General features: G+C 57.4%; 1 protein-coding gene across 1 annotated transcript; it reads right to left on the reverse strand.

The window, feature by feature from the left end:
* Positions 1-802: 802 nt before the first annotated feature.
* On the reverse strand, positions 803-11,785 carry UNC93B1 (unc-93 homolog B1, TLR signaling regulator). Its single transcript, XM_049892685.1, has 11 exons — positions 11,602-11,785; positions 11,158-11,299; positions 10,505-10,658; positions 8,609-8,770; positions 8,273-8,402; positions 7,841-7,934; positions 7,151-7,275; positions 6,057-6,239; positions 5,338-5,611; positions 3,468-3,586; positions 803-1,774 (listed from the first exon to the last, which is right to left on the reverse strand). Exons 1-11 carry the CDS (start codon positions 11,695-11,697, stop codon positions 1,436-1,438), a joined length of 1,818 nt encoding a protein of 605 aa, XP_049748642.1. The 5' UTR covers positions 11,698-11,785; the 3' UTR covers positions 803-1,435.
* Positions 11,786-18,415: the final 6,630 nt, after the last annotated feature.

Raw genomic sequence — 18,415 nt, forward strand, 5'->3', positions numbered from 1 at the left:
GGGGTGGGCAGGACCAAGGGTCTGGGATCCAGCTGTGGTGAGGGGGGTGGGGAGTGAGAGCTGGTGTGTGCGCCTTGGGGCCAGCCAGGCAGAGAACCTGCTGGGTGCAGTGGAGGCTCCGTGACCCTCCCATGGCCCCCTCATTTCCTCACCCCAGTTTTCAACTCTCTTCACAGCGGAATCTCAGCCCCTCTCGCCGTAAGGGGGTCTAGGAAAGGGGCACTCTCAGGCTCTACGCGGTCTTCTCACTCCCATCAGACTCTGTGTCCGTTTCAGGTGGGCGTGGGGGCTGAGGCTGCAGCGGAGAATGCAGCGACCAAGGGTACCCAAGTCCGTACTGGGCGCAGGGTGACCCCGAGAAGACTGAGAAACTGGCCCTGCCCCTGAGGCAGTCCCTGGGGGTTGTGGGTATAAACGCCCGATCCACGGAAAAGGGGCTGGGGATGTCCGAGAAGGCTCCCCAAGCGGGCGGCAGGCAGGGGTCTTTGGATTCTGTCTCATCCCCCAGATCCACGAAGAACCGCCGGCTACCTCCTGGGCGGACCAAGTGAGAGCGGGGGAGCTGGGCGGGCCCCGGGAGGGAGGCGGGGCCTTGGAGAGGGGCGGGGCCTCCAGGAGCTGGGACGGCCTGATGGGCGGGGCCTGGGGACCCCTCTCCACTACCAGGTAGGATGGGCAAGTCCTTCCGCACTCAACCCTTCGGAGGGGTCAAAGTCACCGACGGCAGCGCCCCAGAGGCCGGGTCAGCCCAGGGCACCCCCGGGACGCCCCCCACCCTCCCCCACGGCCCGGGACGCCCAGCTGGGACAATACAAAATCTCTTTATTGCTCCTCATCTATAAAAAGTCACACCTTTTGGCGGCCAGTGGGGACAGGAAGCGCAAAGCGCGGGCGGGTCCTGCGTGGCCCATGGCTGGGACCCAGAGCAGGAGGGAGGAGGATGACTGCAAGAAGACCCCACCCTGGTCGGGGACAAGTGAGGGCTGAGCGTGTTGAGGGTGGTAGGCACCGCGGAGAGGGGACGGGGAACGGCCGGCAAGTCCTGCGCCCAGGCGGCGCGGGCACCTTAGGCCGTGATGGCCGCACGCGCAGAGACTGCCTTCGTGGAAGGCGCGGCTGCGGCGGGGTGGGCCTGGGGGAGGCGGGGGGGCGTGGAGAGCGGCCTCCGGGTTTCCGCTGTGCTGTCTTTCCAACCCCAGACCCGGCCTAGTATCCCAAGGCCCCACCCGCTTCAAAGCGGAGGGGTGGGGGGAGGGCCCAGCTAGGACCCCAAGTTCTGGGTGACCCCAGCTCCGAGAGGGGCGTCCCCGAACACAGAGGGCGGGAACTGAAGATGCGGCAGGAATCAGAGGGCTCCTGGAGCCCCCGACCTGAGACCCGGTAAACTGAGGTTGGCGAGCCGGGAGGCTGATCCCGGCCAGGCCTCCCAGGTCGCTCACAGCTCCTCGGGCCCGTCGCCTCCCAGCGCCTGTTCGTAGGGGCAGGACCGGCGGCTGAGGCCAGCAGGCTCCGGGCCGGGCCGGGGCCCTGCGGACGGCGCCTCCTCCTCCGCGCCGTCCCCCGGGCCGCCGCCGCCGCCGTCGTGGCCGCGCTCGTCCTCCGCGTCGCTTGCGTCTGAATTGTCGTCCTCCAGGTAACGGTAGCCACGCACCTTGTGCTGGGGCCGCGGGATGCGGGGCTGGCGCGGAACCACCCCTCGCTGCAGCTTCTGCTCCATCCACAGGTATGAAGTCACGGCCGCCACCAGCGTCAGCACCAGCACCGACAGCTTGGCCTAGGTGGACCGAGAGGCACGTGAAGGATCCCGGCCATCCACGCCAAGCCCTTCCCGGCAGCTCCCCTCCCCGGGTGGTCCCACCTCCCACCGCACAATAGCCCCTCCCTCGCCGTCCTTCCCTCCTCGGAGCCTGCCCCCACCAGGCCCTCCTAGACTCCAGCAGTCAGCTCCACCTATTACAGACACCATACCTCTCGGGGCCTCAGTTTCCCTACTGTAAGAGCGGAGAGTGATAATACTTTGGCCTCAGAGGGCAGATGTGATGATCCCATAAGATGTTGGTAAAGCACAGGACACAGGCCTGGCCCTCCTTATCTGAGGCTAAGATTACTCTAAAAGGTTCCTGAATGGGGATTTGGGCTAGGGTAGTAATCAAAAGATTGGCCGTTTGAACCCACCGAGTGACGCCTCGAAAGAAAGGACTGGCGATCTGCTTCCGTAAAGATTAAAAAAAAAAAAAATCCAAACCTGTGCTGTAGAGTCAATTCCTACTCATAGTGACCGTATAGGACGGAGAAGAACTGCCACATAGGGTTTCCAAGGCTGTAATCTTTACAGAAGCAGGCTGCCCCAGGAGCCACTGTGTGGCTTTGAATCACAGGCCTTTTGTTTAGCAGATGAGTGCTTAAACACTACAACACCAGGGCTCCTTCCCATAGAGATTACAGCCAAGAAAACCCTATGGAGCAGTTCTACCCTGTCACATGGGGTCACCATGAGTTGGAATCAACTGGACGACAACGGATTAGGTGTGGTTTGGTAGCTAATGCAGATGTTCCCTAAACAGGTGTGAACCTTAAGTAATGCCTCCCCGACTTTTGGGACTGAAACCCACAGTCAGAAATAGCTTTACATCAATGTGCATGCATGTATGTTGTTGTCGTTATTGGGTGTCGTGGAGTCGATTCCGGCTTAGTGACCCTTGGTCCCGTGTGACAGAGTAGAACTGCCTCTAGGCTGTAATCTTTACGGGAGCAAATCGATAGGTCTTTCTCCCACAGAGCCACCGAGTGGGTTCGAACCACAGACCTTTTGGTTAGCAGCCGAGACTTAACTGTTGTGCCACCGGGGCTCCTTTTCACATGCATAACCAAAAAAAAAAAAAAAAAAAAAGGCCATTGCAGTCGAGTCACTTCTGATTCACAGCCACCATATAAGACAGTAGAACAGCCCCATAGGGTTTTGAAGTTGCAGCTGGTGGATTCGAACTGCCGACTTTTGGTTAGCAGCCATAGCTCTTAACCACTGTGCCATCATTGTTATTTTCTATTTCATTTTTTACAAAACGTTGGTCAGGATCTGCTAAACTGGCCTCGCAGTTGGCGGGGGAGGGGAGCAGACTATGAGAACCCTGCCCCCTCCCCATGGGCTGTGATGTGATCCAGCTCAGAGCCCAACGTCTGAACGGGTTACCAAACAACCCACAAGGAAAGAGCCAACCGTGAACCCCTTCAGAGATGGGTTAACTGAGGCCAGCAGGAGGTAAGGCAGTAAGTGGAATGCTGGATTTAGGAGTGCTCAGTAGGTTGGGGGAATGAGTCCTTGGCCCAGGGCCTGGGATGCCCTTCATGGGGCCTTGGGGAGCCAGGGAGTACCCAGGGTGGGCATTCAGAAGGTATCTGTCACCTGGTGGTGGCATGTGGGGCCTGACACCTAGTGCCTCGCCCCCCCCAGCCCCTCCCAGGCTCACCTTCATGGGTAGGCTGGAGCCTAAGTACACGGCAAAGATGGCCACAGCCTGCCACCAGTGGTAGATGGTGAAGATGAAATCCTGCCTCTCCTTGTCCTCATACAGGATCCCCAGGAGCGCTGCAGGGGGAGAAGGGTCAGGGCAGGCAGGGCAGAAGTGTCCCAGAGCCTGAGGCTGCTCACCTTCCACCTGTTGGTCCCACCCAAGGCTCAGGAGCTCTGAGAAAGCCCTTGTTGAAAGCTGGTCCTGGCCCGCCCCCTAGTGGAGACCCTGGTTTTGCCGCTGCTCAAAGAGCCGAGCAGAGGCAGGTGAGCCTGCTGTGTGGGTGCAGGGGGCCTCATTTGTCCACACCCGGGGTCCCTGACCCCAAATGAGGAGTGCCAGGCATGCAGGGGCTGTTTCCCCTCCTCTCCAGGTAAGCCTGCTCAGGCAGGGTGGGCTGCTGACAGCAACAGGCTTTCTGCAAATCAAAGCTGAGGTGAAGTGTGAGAGGAGGGAGCTTGTGTCTCAGAGAATCCTTCCTGGAGACGCCAGAAAGGGCACTGGACAGGGAGTCTGAGACTCAGGTTCTAGAGCTCAGGACTCTAAGTGAGAGAGTTGTGAGTCTAGAGGTACAGAGGTGTGGATCCAATTCTGGCTCCCCTGAGCCGGTTTTCCCATCTTAAGTGTTGGGTTGTGAGGTCTTCATGTAAGAACGCCCACACAGCACCGGCCAAAGAGTGGGAGCTGCGGCCAACCCCCTCGCCAAGCACTCAGGACATTAATACTCCTGTTCTGAGGCTCTGCAGGGGTACTCTACTCCACAGGGCTGCTGCAAAGGGACACAGAGTGCTTGGGACCACATGGAGCTGAGCAGTCCACACACAATATGGGTTCAAGGTACCCAGGCTGGACCTGCCCAGAGCTGGCTGCCCCAGTGAGAAACAGATGAGTGTGATCCAGCATGTGTGGCCCCATCTCCTACTAAGATGGGAGCGCCTGACTCTAGAATGGTAGGTTAGGGGTCGCCCTGCCCTGCTGCAGCAGGTATGTCCTCCTCCACCTGGTGCAGCTCAGGCACTGGCCTATCAGAACAGACACCCATGTGGGCAACCCAGGAGACTGGGCCTGTGTGTACCGGTTGTGCGTCACTGCATATGCCCACCTGTGGGCGGGGAGCATTACATTGGTGAACTCTGACCCACGCTCTGCCTTCTGTAAACAGGGCCATATTCCCAGTGCCCCAGCCCCAGCAGCCCAAACTTGGGACCTGGACTCTGGACTCCACACACTGGCGTTGAGACCTCACTCCCACTCCCTGCTCCTCCATAAAGAGGCCCATATCTGCACACGCCTCCTGGGAAGTGGACAGGGCTGCCTGCTGCTACCCAAGCTCCCTGGGGCAGAGACCCCTGGATGGGCCCTGGCCTTCGGTATGAAAGGGTGGTATCCCCAGTGTGTTCTTTTTCACACTGTCCCCACTATGACTCAGAATCCACTCAATAGCAATGGGTTTTTTTTTTTGTACCCACAGGTGTGTACAGAGCCTCACATCCACCTTATGTATCCACAAGACTTCACACAGACTCCCAGTGTTCCCTGGGCCCTATGCCCAACACCAGGGTGCCCACAGGATGTCCACGGGGCTCCCATGCCTGCCTTCAGGGTGTCCACAGGCCCCTCATCTGTCCCTATATTGTCCATGGGCTGTCCTTCCGCCCGGCATGTCGACAGGGATCCCCACCTACCTCCACCGTGTCCACAGGGCTCCATGTCAGACCCCAGTGTGTCCGTGGGATCCCATGTTGCCCGAGATGTCCATGTCCCCTAAGCACCTCGAATCAGCCCTGGGCCCCCTGCCCGCACACCCCAGTACCCATGCTGTACTCACTGCTGAGCCCGGTCTTGTTGAGGGCGCTGCCCACACCCCAGAGGGCAGCTGCCACATAGAGGAGCCAGCTGTGTTGCAGGACCCGAGGCACAGGTGCCCAGAAGAAGAGGCAGAGGGTGAGCAGCAGCTGCAGCACGGCCCCAGCCACCAGGGGCACCGAGCGCGGCAGCCACAGCCCCAGCAGGCCCAGGACTGAGGCGGTCGAGGCGCCCAAGCTGTAAGCCGCGAGAAGGTACGCCAGGCGCTCCAGCCCCACCGAGCACACGCCATAGCCCTGGGGGACAGGGACAGGGGTGAGCGTTAGAGGTCAGCTAGCCCAGCTGACGGGGTGTGACTTCAGGCTGCACCCTCCTCACTCTGCAGCTAACCCCTTTTCTCCCTCCGAGGCTCCTGGGAAGGTTCTGGGGGGGGGGACAGCCAATGTGAAAATGCATGGACAGTGTCCCAAACAGCAAGGACTGTACCCCACATGGAACCAAAGGCTTTACGGGCGTTACCCATTTCAACCTCAGAAGCCTCTGGAGCGGGCATTCTTTCTAGTTCGTTCACTTCACAGATGAGAAAACTGAGGCTCGGAGAGGTTTAAATAACTTGCCCGAGGTACAAGGAGAGAAGAGAAAGGGGAAGATTTGGACGTACTTGTATTATATTTAGAAAGCACTTGTTGTTTGTCTGGGCGAACCGTACTGTATCTGGCAGCCCGTGCAGACTGTCCTTACCAGGGCGAGGCCAGTGCAGGCAAAGAGCACCTCGAAGCCGCTGTAGATGAAGAAGGGCACCAGGTGCCGCAGGCGGAAGTCGCGCACGTGCTTGAAGGGCAGCTGGAAGATGTTGCCCCAGCCCACGCTGCGCAGGTCGATCTCCTCCGTGGGGCGGTAGGCAGCGCCGCACAGGCCGAGCACCTGCAGACCGGCGCTTGAAAGGACTGGCACCCAGACCCCGGGGGCCCTGCCGCGGGCCTCAGCCCGGGCTCTCAGCCCAAGGCCCGCCCCCTGAGACGCATCCATGGACCTCGGCCTTGCCTCCAGACCCGCCCCTGGGCCTTAGCCCCGCCTCTCAGCCCAAGGCCCGCCCCCTGAGACGCATCTATGGACCTCGGGCTTGCCTCCAGACCCGCCCCTGGGCATTAGCCCCGCCTCTCAGCACAAGGCCCCGCCTCCCAGCATAAGGCTCCGCCCCCAGGCACGCACCCAAGGGCCTCGGTCTTTCCTTTCAGCCCCGCCCCTGGGCATTAGCCCCACCTCTCAGCCCAAGGCCCGCCCCCGAGACACACCCCTTGAACTCGGCGTTTCCTCCCAGCCCCGCCCCCGGGCCTTAGCCCCGCCTCTCAACCCAAGGCCCCGCCCCCTGAGCACACCCATGATGGACCCCCGCCTTGCCTCCCAGCCCCGCCCCGGGCTCTCAGCCACGCCCTCAACGCCTGAACTAAGGCGTTGTTCTGCCATCCAGGGTCGCCCCGTGTTTGAGCCACAGCTTCCACCTGTCGACCCTAGGACCCCCGACTCTTCACAGGCCTCCGCCAGTCTTCTTGGACCCTGCCTCCAGCTCGATCCCTGAGGGACCTGCTGCCCTTTTCCCCGGCCCCTGAGATTCTGCCTCCAGTTTCAGTTCCCGTACATCAGCCACGCCTCCGAGCCTCAAGCCCAGCACCCAGGCTCAGGCCCCCTCCCCAGAACTCCGCCCGGTCTCCCCAGCTCCCCAACTCAATCCTGGGAGATGATCGCCATGCCCCGAGGCCGCGCCCCCGCTATAGCCACGCCCCCAGACTGCTGGCCACGCCCCACCCCGGCTCCGCCCCCAGCTGGGGCCTCACCAGCAGCATGGCCACGAAGGCCACCGCCATGAGCACGCTCTCCACCACGATGAGGTTTCGGCTCCGCGGCAGCGTCCGCAGAACCGTCTTGTTGAAGCCGCTGAGGATGCCGTGGCTGTTAGTGCCTGGGGAAGGGCGGTGCAGGGGGCATCGTGAGGCGGGGAGCAGGGCACACCGTCACCCCAGTCACAAGGAAGTAGAGAGAGACACAAAGGCAGGGTTCGCTGGGGAAGCAGCTTGGAGGTTCAGACGGCTGGGGGTGGAGGTGCCCCAAGAAGGGGCGGCTGCTGTATCCTGCCCCTACACGGCACCCTTCTAGCCCCACTGCCCAGAGGTTCAGGGCACCAAACCACTTCTGATCTCCATACATTCACCCAGCACGGACTGAGCACTGACTGTATGCCTGGCCCTGAGAAAGACTCCACAGGCAGCCTCAGCACAGATATCGCTGCCTCCAGGCAGCCTTCCCGGACCACCCAGGTTGGGTCAGATGTCCCAACTACATAGTCCCACAGGGCCCTGTGCCTCGCCCACCAAGCTTATGGGACACTGGGCTCCAAGCCCTGAGCCCTGTAAGCTAGGACATCCTCTCTGTGCCCTCCAGGGTCCAATGTCCAGCCAATGTCTGCTGAAGATCGAATGAGGGGAGGTGAGCAGGTCTTGGGGACCCTCTACCGCACAAGGGCTAACCGCAGCTCTGCACGTTGTACAGCGTGTGGTTCAGGTCATACAGGTAGTGGTTCAGGAAGTAGACCATGGGCAGCTGGGCGCAGGCGAAACTCAGCTGTGGGCAAGAGGTAAGCTGGGGTCAGACTGGAGCACAGAGTCAGGGAAGGGACTGGGCACAGCCTGGGAGGGGACAGAGGCCCTCCCACCTCTGCAGGGCAGCCGGGTGGGGGGGCGGGGGGCGGGGGGTGGTGCCTAGAGCAGGAGAACTTCCTCCTGGTCAGCATTGTGTCCAGGTGGATTATGAGGTCTCAGTTGCCAGAGGTAAGTAAGCAGGGGTTGGCTCAAGAAAGGAAGGTAGGAGCAGAAGGCTGAGAAGACTATGGAATGGGCTCTAATATGTGGGCTCTGGGCCTGGTATTCCATCCTCCCCCAAAGGCCCCATGGGGCACTCACGTGGAAGAAGCCATAGAAGATGACCTGGAACACCAGGAGATAGGGCGCATGGGAGCCCCGCGGTGGGCGATTCTGAGGGCCCTGCTCCTGCTCCTTGTAGTGGGAGTACTCGTAGTATTTCTGGGCCATCCTGGGCCACAAAGCAGAGAAGGTTTTTCCCAGCCCCACCTCTGCTGGGGCCCCTCCACTTCCTGCACCCAGAGCTACCACCCTGTACCTCATGTATGGGGAAACTGAGACCCAGAGGGCGGAAGGGGCTTGCCCAAGCACCCCAGGTGAGGTTGGCAATGCAGCAGAGGCTCAACCAGGTCTCTAGCCTCCCACCTCCCTGCTCACCTGGTGATGTAGTTGCCCATGGAGGCCCACAGGGGCACGATGGCCATGCCCAGGGTGACGGCGGAGGGCACAAGTGTGTAGTAGCGCTCCCAGTAGTTGGTGGAGACAAAGAGGGCGTAGATGCCCACAGCCAGGAACATCACCCACTTGGTGCCAAAAAACCTGTGGGCAGGAAGAGAGATTCTGGCACCGTGGAGCCTGGCCTTGGAGTCAAGGGCCCCTAAGATGGTGTCTCAGCAGATACAGGCTTGCTGCGCAGCTGAAATAGGAGCCCTGGTGGTGCAGTGGTTAAGCATTCAGCTGCTAACTGAAAGGTTAGCGGTTCAAGCCCACCTGCCGCTGTGAAGGAGAAAGATGTGGCAGTCTACTTCCATAAAGATTACAGCCTCAGAAACTCTATGGGGAAGTTCTGCTTTGTCCTATAGGGTCGCTATGAGTCAGAATTGATTCGACAGCAAAGGGGTTTTGTTTGTTTGGTTTTTTAGTGTGGCCTCAGGCAAGCTACTTTGTGTCCACACACCTATAGGCCCAGGGGCCTCCAATGGCCATTTCAAGGATGGAAGGAGATAAGGGGAGTGGGTGTTACAAACCCATGGTCTGTGGGCAAATGCAGCCTCATTCTTGTTCTGGGCTCTCTGACTCTCTGACTTCCACCCCTTCTCCACCCAAGCTCACGTGCTGTGACTGAAGGTCCAGGGACATGTCTCTAAGGGACCAGGCACAGAGGCCCCATTGCTGGTGAGCAGCAGGGCTGAGATCCTGGCACCCCTGCCTCCCAGTCCATTGCTTCTGCAGTCCGTTGAAGTCAGCCAGGGACTTTCCTCCTCACTGGCTCCTATAGCAACAGCCTTGCTGGCCCGGGTCCAAAGGGGGGTGATGAGTGAATGGGATACGGACCCAATCAGCATACGGAAGCTGGTCAGGCTAAAAAGGACTCCTGGGCTCTTCAGGTATGACTGGAGCATGTGTGCTTTCTACTTTCTTTCTTTGCCTTGGCTTTCAGGACCCTCAAAGCTTATGACCCTGGTTTTCTGTTATAACTATCTCCTCTTCTGTTACAGAACCCCAGTTCTTTCATTTTCTGTAACTTTCCTTGTAATAAATAGAGCAGCAGCCCCTCCTATACTTTTTTTGGGGGGGAGCAAGTCACAAATAAATGCCCTGTACATTTTGTTGTTTTACAACAGCAAAAAGTAAAAATGCTAACACTCATTGCTGGTGAGGATGTGGTTTTAAAAATGACACACAGCCAGGGCTCATGCAAATTGGCATAACCTTGTGGAAAATTGGTCTGGTCATTTCGGCAGGAGCTAAACATGTGGGTTTTGGAGTCACTCTGTCTGGGTTCAAATCTTCAGTCTGCCAGATACTGTCTGTGAGTCTTGAGCCATTTATTTAACCTCTTGGTTTCTTCTTGTATAAGATTATAGCACCTACCTGGGATCGTTGGGAGTAACACTTGTAAACTGCCCAGCACATAAGAACAAACAAGGTTGAGCTATCATCATTAAGGTTCCTAGCGGCACAGACAGTTTGCTTTTGGCTACTAACCTAAAGGTTGGTGTTCGAACCCATCCAGCAGCCTTACAGGAGAAGGGCCTGGTGATCTGCTTCCATAAAGATTACAGCCAAGTAAACCCTATGGAGCAGCTCTACTTTGTAATCAACTCAGTGGCAGTGGGTTTGGTTTTGGGTTTTTGAAACCAAATGTGCTCTGGGGCGAAGCTCTTGTTTCCTTCCCCAGACCCTGTCCCCACTCCCTTCCACGCTCACCCTTCCAGGTAGACAAGCCTCTCTCCAGCTTCCCTCCCCCCGGGAGCGCCAGGGCTGGAGCCCAGATGGAGCAGCAGCGCCGGCCCCCCTCCCACGCCTGGGATGGCCCAGGCCTGGGCCCACCTGATGAGCACAGGCGTGTAGAGCAGGGCCGCGATGGGCGTCACGTTGATACCCATGAGCATCTTGCTGTCGATGTCGGGTAGCCCCATGTTGCCGTACTTGACCTCGCGGTAGGTCTCGTCATAGTGCAAAATTAGCTGCATCTGCAGGAGGCCTGCGTGCAGGGAGCGGGCGTGAAGGGAGCTGCCTGGCTCTGGGGGCAACCAAGGAGGCCCCAAGGTAAGCCTTACGCCAAAGGGATGCTTGCCCGTGAGGACAGACGGGGAAGGCCAGGCTGGGCCAAGGGTTAGCAGCGTGGGGCCCTTGAACTCGGAACACTCCCCTCTTTGTTCCCCCATCCTCCACCCAGCGCCCCAATTGCAAACGCAGCAGGCCTTCGCAGGGCACTCAGACCCTCACCCACCCACAGGAAGACTCTGCCTGGGACCTGGGGAGCACTGCCCTGTGTCACCTTGTGCCCCGATGTGGGGTGTCCGCCGCTGCAGCTGCAAGGCCCACAGAGCGGGAAGTGAAAGAGGAAGGCAGGACTGCCGGCCCCAAGGTTTCTCTTTCCCAGCCTGGGGTCTGGGCGTGAGAGGACGCCTGGGTTCCCGTGCCAGCCCCGCGCCAGCCCCGCGCCCGGGCCGTCCCTGGCCTGGTCCAGCAGCACGTACCCAGGTAGACGCCGTAGGTGAGAGAGCCGCCGGTGCTGGCCGCCAGCACGTTCTTGAGCACGCCCAGGCGCTTGCGGCGGTAGTAGCGGCGCTCCTCCTCCTCCTCATTGTAGTTGGGGTACGCGCCCACTAGATCGTCCAGCTGCGGGGCACGGCGCTCGAATCAGGGTCCCCGAGGCCCGGGGTCTCCGCCCCGCAGCCGACCCTCGCAGCCCCCTGGGGAGAGCCGGCGCTCCACGTTGCCATCCCCAGGACCCAGCCCCCGGGACTCCCCACCCTGACCCGGGGAGCCCTCACCCCCCCTCCCGGGACCCCGCAGCCCGGAACCCCGCACCCTGACCGGAGGCGCCCTAACCCCTGCCCCCCCTCGACCCCGCACCCTGTCCCGGGGCGCCTTCGCCCGGACAGGGAGACCCGGCCCTCCGCTTCCCCGTGCCCGCTCACCGGGGCCGCCTGCCCGTCCGGGACCCCGAGTGGGTCCTCGTCGCCCTGCGGACCCGCGGCTCCCGCCACGGGGTAGAGCGGCGGCTCCGCCTCCATGGCCCGACCCGACGGCCAGACTTAGAAGCAGCGCCCCGCTGTCCCCTCGGCCGCGGGCACTTCCTTCCCGAGCCTGCCCCGCCACGCCCCGTCCGCGCACGGGCCGCCCCTCGGTGGCTGGGGGCGGGCCGGCCTGGGAGTCAGAGCGCGTGTGTGTCCGTGCGCCGCCAGCGCTCGGCCTCCAGGATGAGGGATACGAGTTCGAATCCTCCCTCAGCCACTTCCCGGCTGAGTTGTTTTCCCCACTCATAGCTACCCTGTGCACAACAGAACGAAACACCGCCCGGCCCTGCGCCATCCTCACAATTGTTGCTATGCTTGAGCCCATTGTTGCAGCCACTGTGTCAATCCATTTCGTTGAGGGTCTTCCTCTTTTTTGCTGACCCTCTACTTTACCAAGCATGATGTCCCTCTCCAGGGACTGGCCCCTCCTGATAACATGTCCAAAGTATGTAAGGCATACTCTCGCCATCCTTGCTTCTAAGGAGCATTCTGGGTGTACTTCTTCCAAGACAGATTTGTGTGTTCTTTGGGCAGTCCATGGCATAGTCAATATTCTTCGCCAACACCACAATTCAAAGGCTGAGTAGCTTTAGGAATTAGCCCCACTTCTCTGTGCCTCATTTTCTGCACCTGTAAAATGGGGCTACTCCTAGCACCACCTCCCAGGGCTGTTGCGGGCTGAGCTGAGTTAATGTAAAGCCTTAGAAAAGTGCCAAGCCCAGGCATGTCATCCCAGCCACCTCCAGGCCAGACTCACTGAGTTTGTAGATCTGCAAAGAGCACTCTCCCCCCAGCTCCACAGAGCAGTGAGCAGGCAGGCTGAGAAGCCTGAGCCCCCAGTGGCTCCCACCTCCCACAACCCTTCTGCCTTCAATTTTGGCGTCTGCAAATGGGCAGGGCCACAGGGAGTCTGAGAGCATGGTGGCTGTGGGACTACAGGAGGGACCCCATCACCACTTTCCCTGGTGCTAAGCCTCCTGCACTGACCCCTCCAGGCACTGGGTACAGGAGGCATTGGAGTCCATGGAGTTCCAGTCTTGCCTCCCTGCCAGAGCTGACAGGCTCACTACCCTGATTAGAGCTACCTGGAAGATTTTGTGTGCCCTCCCTCCCATTCCCCCTACCCTTCGGCTCTCAGGATAAGAAGCTGTCCTGATGACAAGCGAACCCTCCTCATTTCCCTTCTGGTTTCCTTTGGTTTAATTGTCCCTCTAAGTATCGTACCCATGTCTCCCTCATGTGGAAGACAAAACTAAACCCATTGCCTTCAAGTTGACTCCACAAAGTAGAACTGCCCCACAAGGTTCCCAAGGAGCGGCTGGTGGACTCAAACTGCTGACTTTGTGGTTAGCAGCCAAGCTCCTTAACCACTGCACCACCAGGGTTCCATGTGTTGGCACTTAGCACATCCTTAATAAATGTGCCTGGACAGAAAGACGAGTGGTTCTAAAGTTTAGGGTCTCCGAATTATTTAGAAATCTTGTTATACATGAAGACTTCTGTAATCTGTTTGTAACCTTTGATTTTAAATTGCTTTATTAAATTTGATTCATTTCACTTTTTAAAAAGTGAGGCAAAGAATACAAATACCAAGCTTCCAAGCCCAGTAACGAGTTGTTTTGGTCTCGTTAGTGCTCCCCAGGAGCCCTGGTGGTGCAATGGCTAAGCACGTGGCTGCTAATTGAAAGGGCCCTGGTTCAAACCCACCCAGCTCTCCCTGGGAGAAAAGATCAGGCGATCTACTTCTGTAAAGATTACAGCAATCCCAAACGGCTTCTCAGCTTTTGGTCACTTGTGTAGCCAATTCCCTGTACAAAATGCCCTCTGCTTGAAAGACCTAGAGTGGTTTCTGCTTTTGGACTAAACCCTGGCTGATGTTGTTGTTGTTATTGGCTGCTATGGAGTTGGTCCCCAACTCCTTGTGACCCCATACACAGCAGAATGAAACACTGCCTAGTTCTGCACCATCCCCATGATCAGTTGCAGACTAGACCGATGTGATCCATAAAGTTTCCATTGGCTGATTTTTGGAAGGAGATTGCCAGGCCTTTCTTCCTAGTCTATCTTAGTCTAGAAGCTCCACTGAAGCCTGTTCACCATCACAGCTACATGCAAGCTTCCACTGACAGATGAGTGGGGTGCACTGACCAGGAACTACATATGGGGTGCACTGACCAGGAACAGAACTCAGGTCTCCTGAATGGAAGGAGAGAATTCTACCACTGAACCGCCAATGTCCCGTAAACCCTGACTGATACACCGCCTCATTTCCAGAAAGGATTTTTGAGGTGGCTTATGAAGTGGCTACCAGAGCCTTAGGGCTGCCTGCAGGTTAAGCCATCAGGTGGGCCCAGGTGAACTCACCTTGTGAGCTGCAGGGCTGAGAACTCATCCTGGCCAGCAGGCCTGCCCCATCCTCCCCCAGCATCCCCAGCAGCAAGCAGCTGGAGTCTCCACTCTCTGTTCTCAAATTTTTTCTCTCTAAACCAAAAGGCCAAACCCGTTGCTGTTGAGTTGATTCAGACTCATAGGAATCCTACAGGGTTTCCAAGGAGCAGCTGGCTGGTGAATTCGAACAGCCGCCTTTTGGTTAGCAGCCTGCGCTCTCAACCACTGTGCCACCAGGGCTCCGTTTTCTCTAATAAGAGTTTGTTTTTAATTATTATTATTTTATTTCTTTATTATTATTTTTACTCTTGTTATAAAAATAATGATGTTCCTGACAGAAAGTGTAGAAAAACAAACAGGAGAGAATAAATATTGTTCCCAATTCAAATATCCTAAAGCAGCTCCTAGAATGTTGGGAAGCCTCTACCCCGTTTGTATTATATCCAAAAAAGTAGCCGGCTGTGCAGACTGCTTCCTCAGCGTCATTCTTATGCAATGCCTCCCCTTGGTACCAAGCCAACTCCTGTAACACTTTTTAAATTAAAAACAACGAGGAAGGTGATGATGGAGTTACCCATAGGCTATTGGAAGGGCCAGCACTGGGCACAGCAGATGTCCAGGGCTTGGTGGCTGCAACTCCCAGGAGTCAGGAGTTGGGTAAGGGACATCCCCAGGGCCCAGGGCTCCAGCCCGACTCCCAAGCACGGCTTCAGGCACCTGGAAACACGGTGGGCTAGCGGGGGAGTCAGACCTGGCTGGGTTTGAATCCCCGTCTGCTTCTCACTGTGTAACCCTAGCCTAGTCACCATACCTCTCTGAGCCTGCTGTCACATCTGTAAGGTATGGACAGCGATGTCTGAGAATTGCATAAAATGTGTGTAAAGTGCTTGGCACAGGGCTTAGCACACAGTAGGTGCCAAATTAAGGTTTGCTGAGTGAGCAAATGAATGAATGACTAGCAATCATTGCTACTCATTGAGTGCTGACTGTGTCTGGCCACCGCACCCCACGGCCTCTACCTTTGCACCTTGGGAAGAGTCACTCCAACCCCTAAGGGGGTCCCTCAGGGTGGAGCTAGGATGTTCCTGGCCTCAGGGACAAAGTCTGGGGCAGCCACTTCCTTGGGAGGGCAGGGAGAGGGGCAGAAGGGTGTTCACATGTACTGAGCACCTTCTCTCATTGTCTGACATACGCTAAACACGTTATCAGGAGGGACCAGCCCCTGGAGAAGGACATCATGCTGGGTAACGTAGAGGGTCAGTGAAAAAGAGGACGACCCTCAATGAGATGGATTGACTCAGTGGCTGCAATGATGGGCTCAAGGCTAACAACGATTGTGAGCATGGCACAGGACCTGGCACTGTTTTGTTGTGTTGTACATAATGTCGCTGTGAGTCGGAACCGACTCGATGACACCTAACAACAACAACCACTGTGTACCATGCACCCTGTCAGGTGCTTCACCATCCCAGCAGCCCTGCAAGGCAGGTAGAATCAAATCCATTTCACACATGAGGAAACTGAGGCCCAGAGAGGGGACGTGACTTGCCCAAGATCACTTGGTAAGTGCCGAGGAGCCAGCTTTGATCTAGGCCAGCAGGCAAGGAGGTGAAGAGTCCTTGGGCAGGCCTGCGGCCCCATGCCAGGCTCAAGGGTGTCTGAGTGATGGTGGGAGGGAAGAAGGAAGGAAGGGAGCCCACCTGATGCCACAACCCGTTCCCAGCCTACCCTCCCGGCCCCTCTTGCCCAGACAGATGCTGGAAGGGGAGGTAATGAGAATCTTTCTGCCAAAGCCTCCAAACAAAATCAGAGGCATTGCTGAGGGCAAGGCTTGGCCTGGGACAAAGAGGGCAAGCCAGGGCCTGGTCCCCTCCTCCCACGGGACTGGCTGGGGTGAGAAAGCTCCTGGGGCCCAGACAGCTGGGGAGAAGCCCTGAGCCGAGGGGCAAAACCTGACCTTGGGCTAGAGTTTCCATTTAGGGAGATGAAAAGCTTTAGAAATAGATAGAGTGAAGGATGAACAGCATGGTGATGGCACCTAGTGCCCTTGAGTTGTGCACTTAAAAATGGTTAAAACGGCAAATTTGTTGTTATATATCTTTTACCACAACAAAATAAAATAAAATAAATGTGAATGAGAGAAACTGGAACTCTTACAGTTTGCTGGTGGAAAATTTGGTGTTTCCTCAAAAAGTTAAACGCAGAACTACCATATGACCCAGCAATTCCACTCCTAGGTGTATACCCAAAATAAGTGAAAACCTGGATTCGAAACTGAGACTTGTATACCAGCGTTCATTCCAGCATTCTTCACAATAGCCAAAAGGTGGGAACAAGCCAAATGCCTATCAACAGATGAGGGGATAAACAATACATACGGTGAAATAGTACTCAGCCAGTAGGAGAAATGAAGCCCTGATACACGTTACAACATGGATGAACCCTGACGACACCAAGCTAAGTGAAGTAAGCCAGACACAAAAAGACATAAGTTGTGTGATTCCCCTTAGGTAAAATATCTAGAATGGGCAAATCCTAGAGACAAAGTAGAATAGAGGTTATCACGGCCTGGGGGTGGGGAAATGGGAGCTATTACTCACTGAGTTTCTGTTTGGGGTGATGAAAAATTTTGGAAATAGGGGTGATGGTCGTACAACATGGTGACTGTAATTAATGTCGCTGGGCTCTACACTTCAAATGGTTAAAATGGCAAATTTCATGTTATATATTTTTTACCACAATTTAAAAAATTAACACACAACCAACCAACCTGAATTTGGGGAAATCCCTTCCCTTCCTGCGGCCTCAGCCCCCTCCCCTGTAGAATGGAGGCCTTAGAATCAGAGAGGAGGAAGGGAGAGCAAGGCCAGCAGTGGAAATGCCCAAAGCTGGAGGCCCCAGCAGAGGATGGTGGGAGCTGAGGAATCTGGAGGGTGGGAGATGGGACCAGCAGAGGACTGGGTGCCCATCCTTGTTCTGAAGTCTAGGGGGAGCCACTCAGCCTCCTTCAGATGGGGCACAGGGCACTCAGAACAGTGACAGTCCGTTTCATGAAATGATTCATTTCATCCTCTCATCACTTAGGTGTGTGTTACTATTATCCCATTTTATAGATTGGAAAACAGAGGCACAGGGAGCTTGACTAACTAGTCCAAGGTCACGCAGTGAAGTGACGGGCCAGGACTTGAGCCCAAGTGCCACGCTTAACCACCTGTCTTATCTCTTCGTCTCACTTGCTCTCCACAGCGGCCCCGAGTACTCTTACGCTCCCATTTCTCATATGAGAACACCAAGGCCCAAAGAGGTGAAGCGATTTGTCTGGGGTCACCCAGTGAGAAAGAGACAGGATCAGGAAGAGCCAGTCTGTCCGATCCAGAGGCCACGTGCTCAGCTACCTCAGGACCCTCAGAACTTCTGTGTCCCCCTAACTTCTGACCCCCCCATTACTCTCCTCAGGAGGCTAGGCCAGGGTGGCCTGGGTTCTCAGCAGAGCCTGCCACCCACCAAAGCAAACTCTAAAAGCAACTCCTGGTGTGCCCTTGCTTGTAGGGCCCCATTTATCCTGGGGTCTCCCGGATTGGAATGTAACTTCCAGGCCCAGAGAGCCCCTGGGGCTTTGAGGAACCACAAGATATCAACCCAGAGAGGGGAGGGGCCAGCATCTGTCTATTCCTCCCCAAGAGGCAGTGTTCTCCCAGACTGGGGGAGCTTCACTGCCCAGATTGTTTGGGATCCCTGTCCCAGGAGGACCGGCCTCTTTGGGGGACCTCCTCCGGGTCTGTTCCTGAATACGTAAGTCCAGAGGTAGCCCCTGCAGGGATCCCCTGGCAGCCTCCCTGGCCAGGGAGGGGGCCTTGGGAACCTGAAACAACCCTCCCACCGCCAGCACGACCCCAGGTGGCTCCCTGGTTTGCTGTGTGGCCCTAGACCAGTGGCTGCCCCTCTCTGGGCCTTTTTCCTAGCCAAGGGCTACCAGGCTGAGCCCAGCTCAGCCCCGCCTGGCACCCGCTGTGCCTCTGCGCTGCCTGGCTCAGCTCCAGACAGCAGGGCAGGGCAGTCACATGCTGATCCACGTGACAGGCAGAGGCTGGGGGCTCCATTCCACACAGAGGACGGGGCCCTCTGCAGCCCCCTACCCCTGCCCTACCTGGCTGGAGTCTCCAGGGCCTACCAGGGCAGGTATGGACCAGGATCTCTCTCCTGCCCTCCCAGGTAGGCAGAGGGAGCTGGGAGGGCACCGTGGCGTGAGGAGCACCTCCCAGTTGCTGGGTCGGCCCAGGGTTCCCCAGCCAGGATCCCAGGCGGACCAGGGCAGCAGGCACAGGGT

This window comes from Elephas maximus, chromosome 7 (genome assembly GCF_024166365.1).
Source record: "Elephas maximus indicus isolate mEleMax1 chromosome 7, mEleMax1 primary haplotype, whole genome shotgun sequence".
NCBI classification, from domain to species: domain Eukaryota; kingdom Metazoa; phylum Chordata; class Mammalia; order Proboscidea; family Elephantidae; genus Elephas; species Elephas maximus.

Excerpts from the sequence above, each read along its gene's own strand:
- UNC93B1 (XM_049892685.1), bottom strand. The coding sequence starts at position 11,697 with ATGGAGGCGGAGCCGCCGCTCTACCCCGTGGCGGGAGCCGCGGGTCCG. Across the intron at positions 11,300-11,601 it reads CGGACGGGCAGGCGGCCCCG|CTGGACGATCTAGTGGGCGC; the intron begins GTGAGCGGGCAC and ends CGTGCCCCGCAG. Across the intron at positions 7,276-7,840 it reads GTACAACGTGCAGAGCTGCG|GCACTAACAGCCACGGCATC; the intron begins GTTAGCCCTTGT and ends GCCCTTCCCCAG.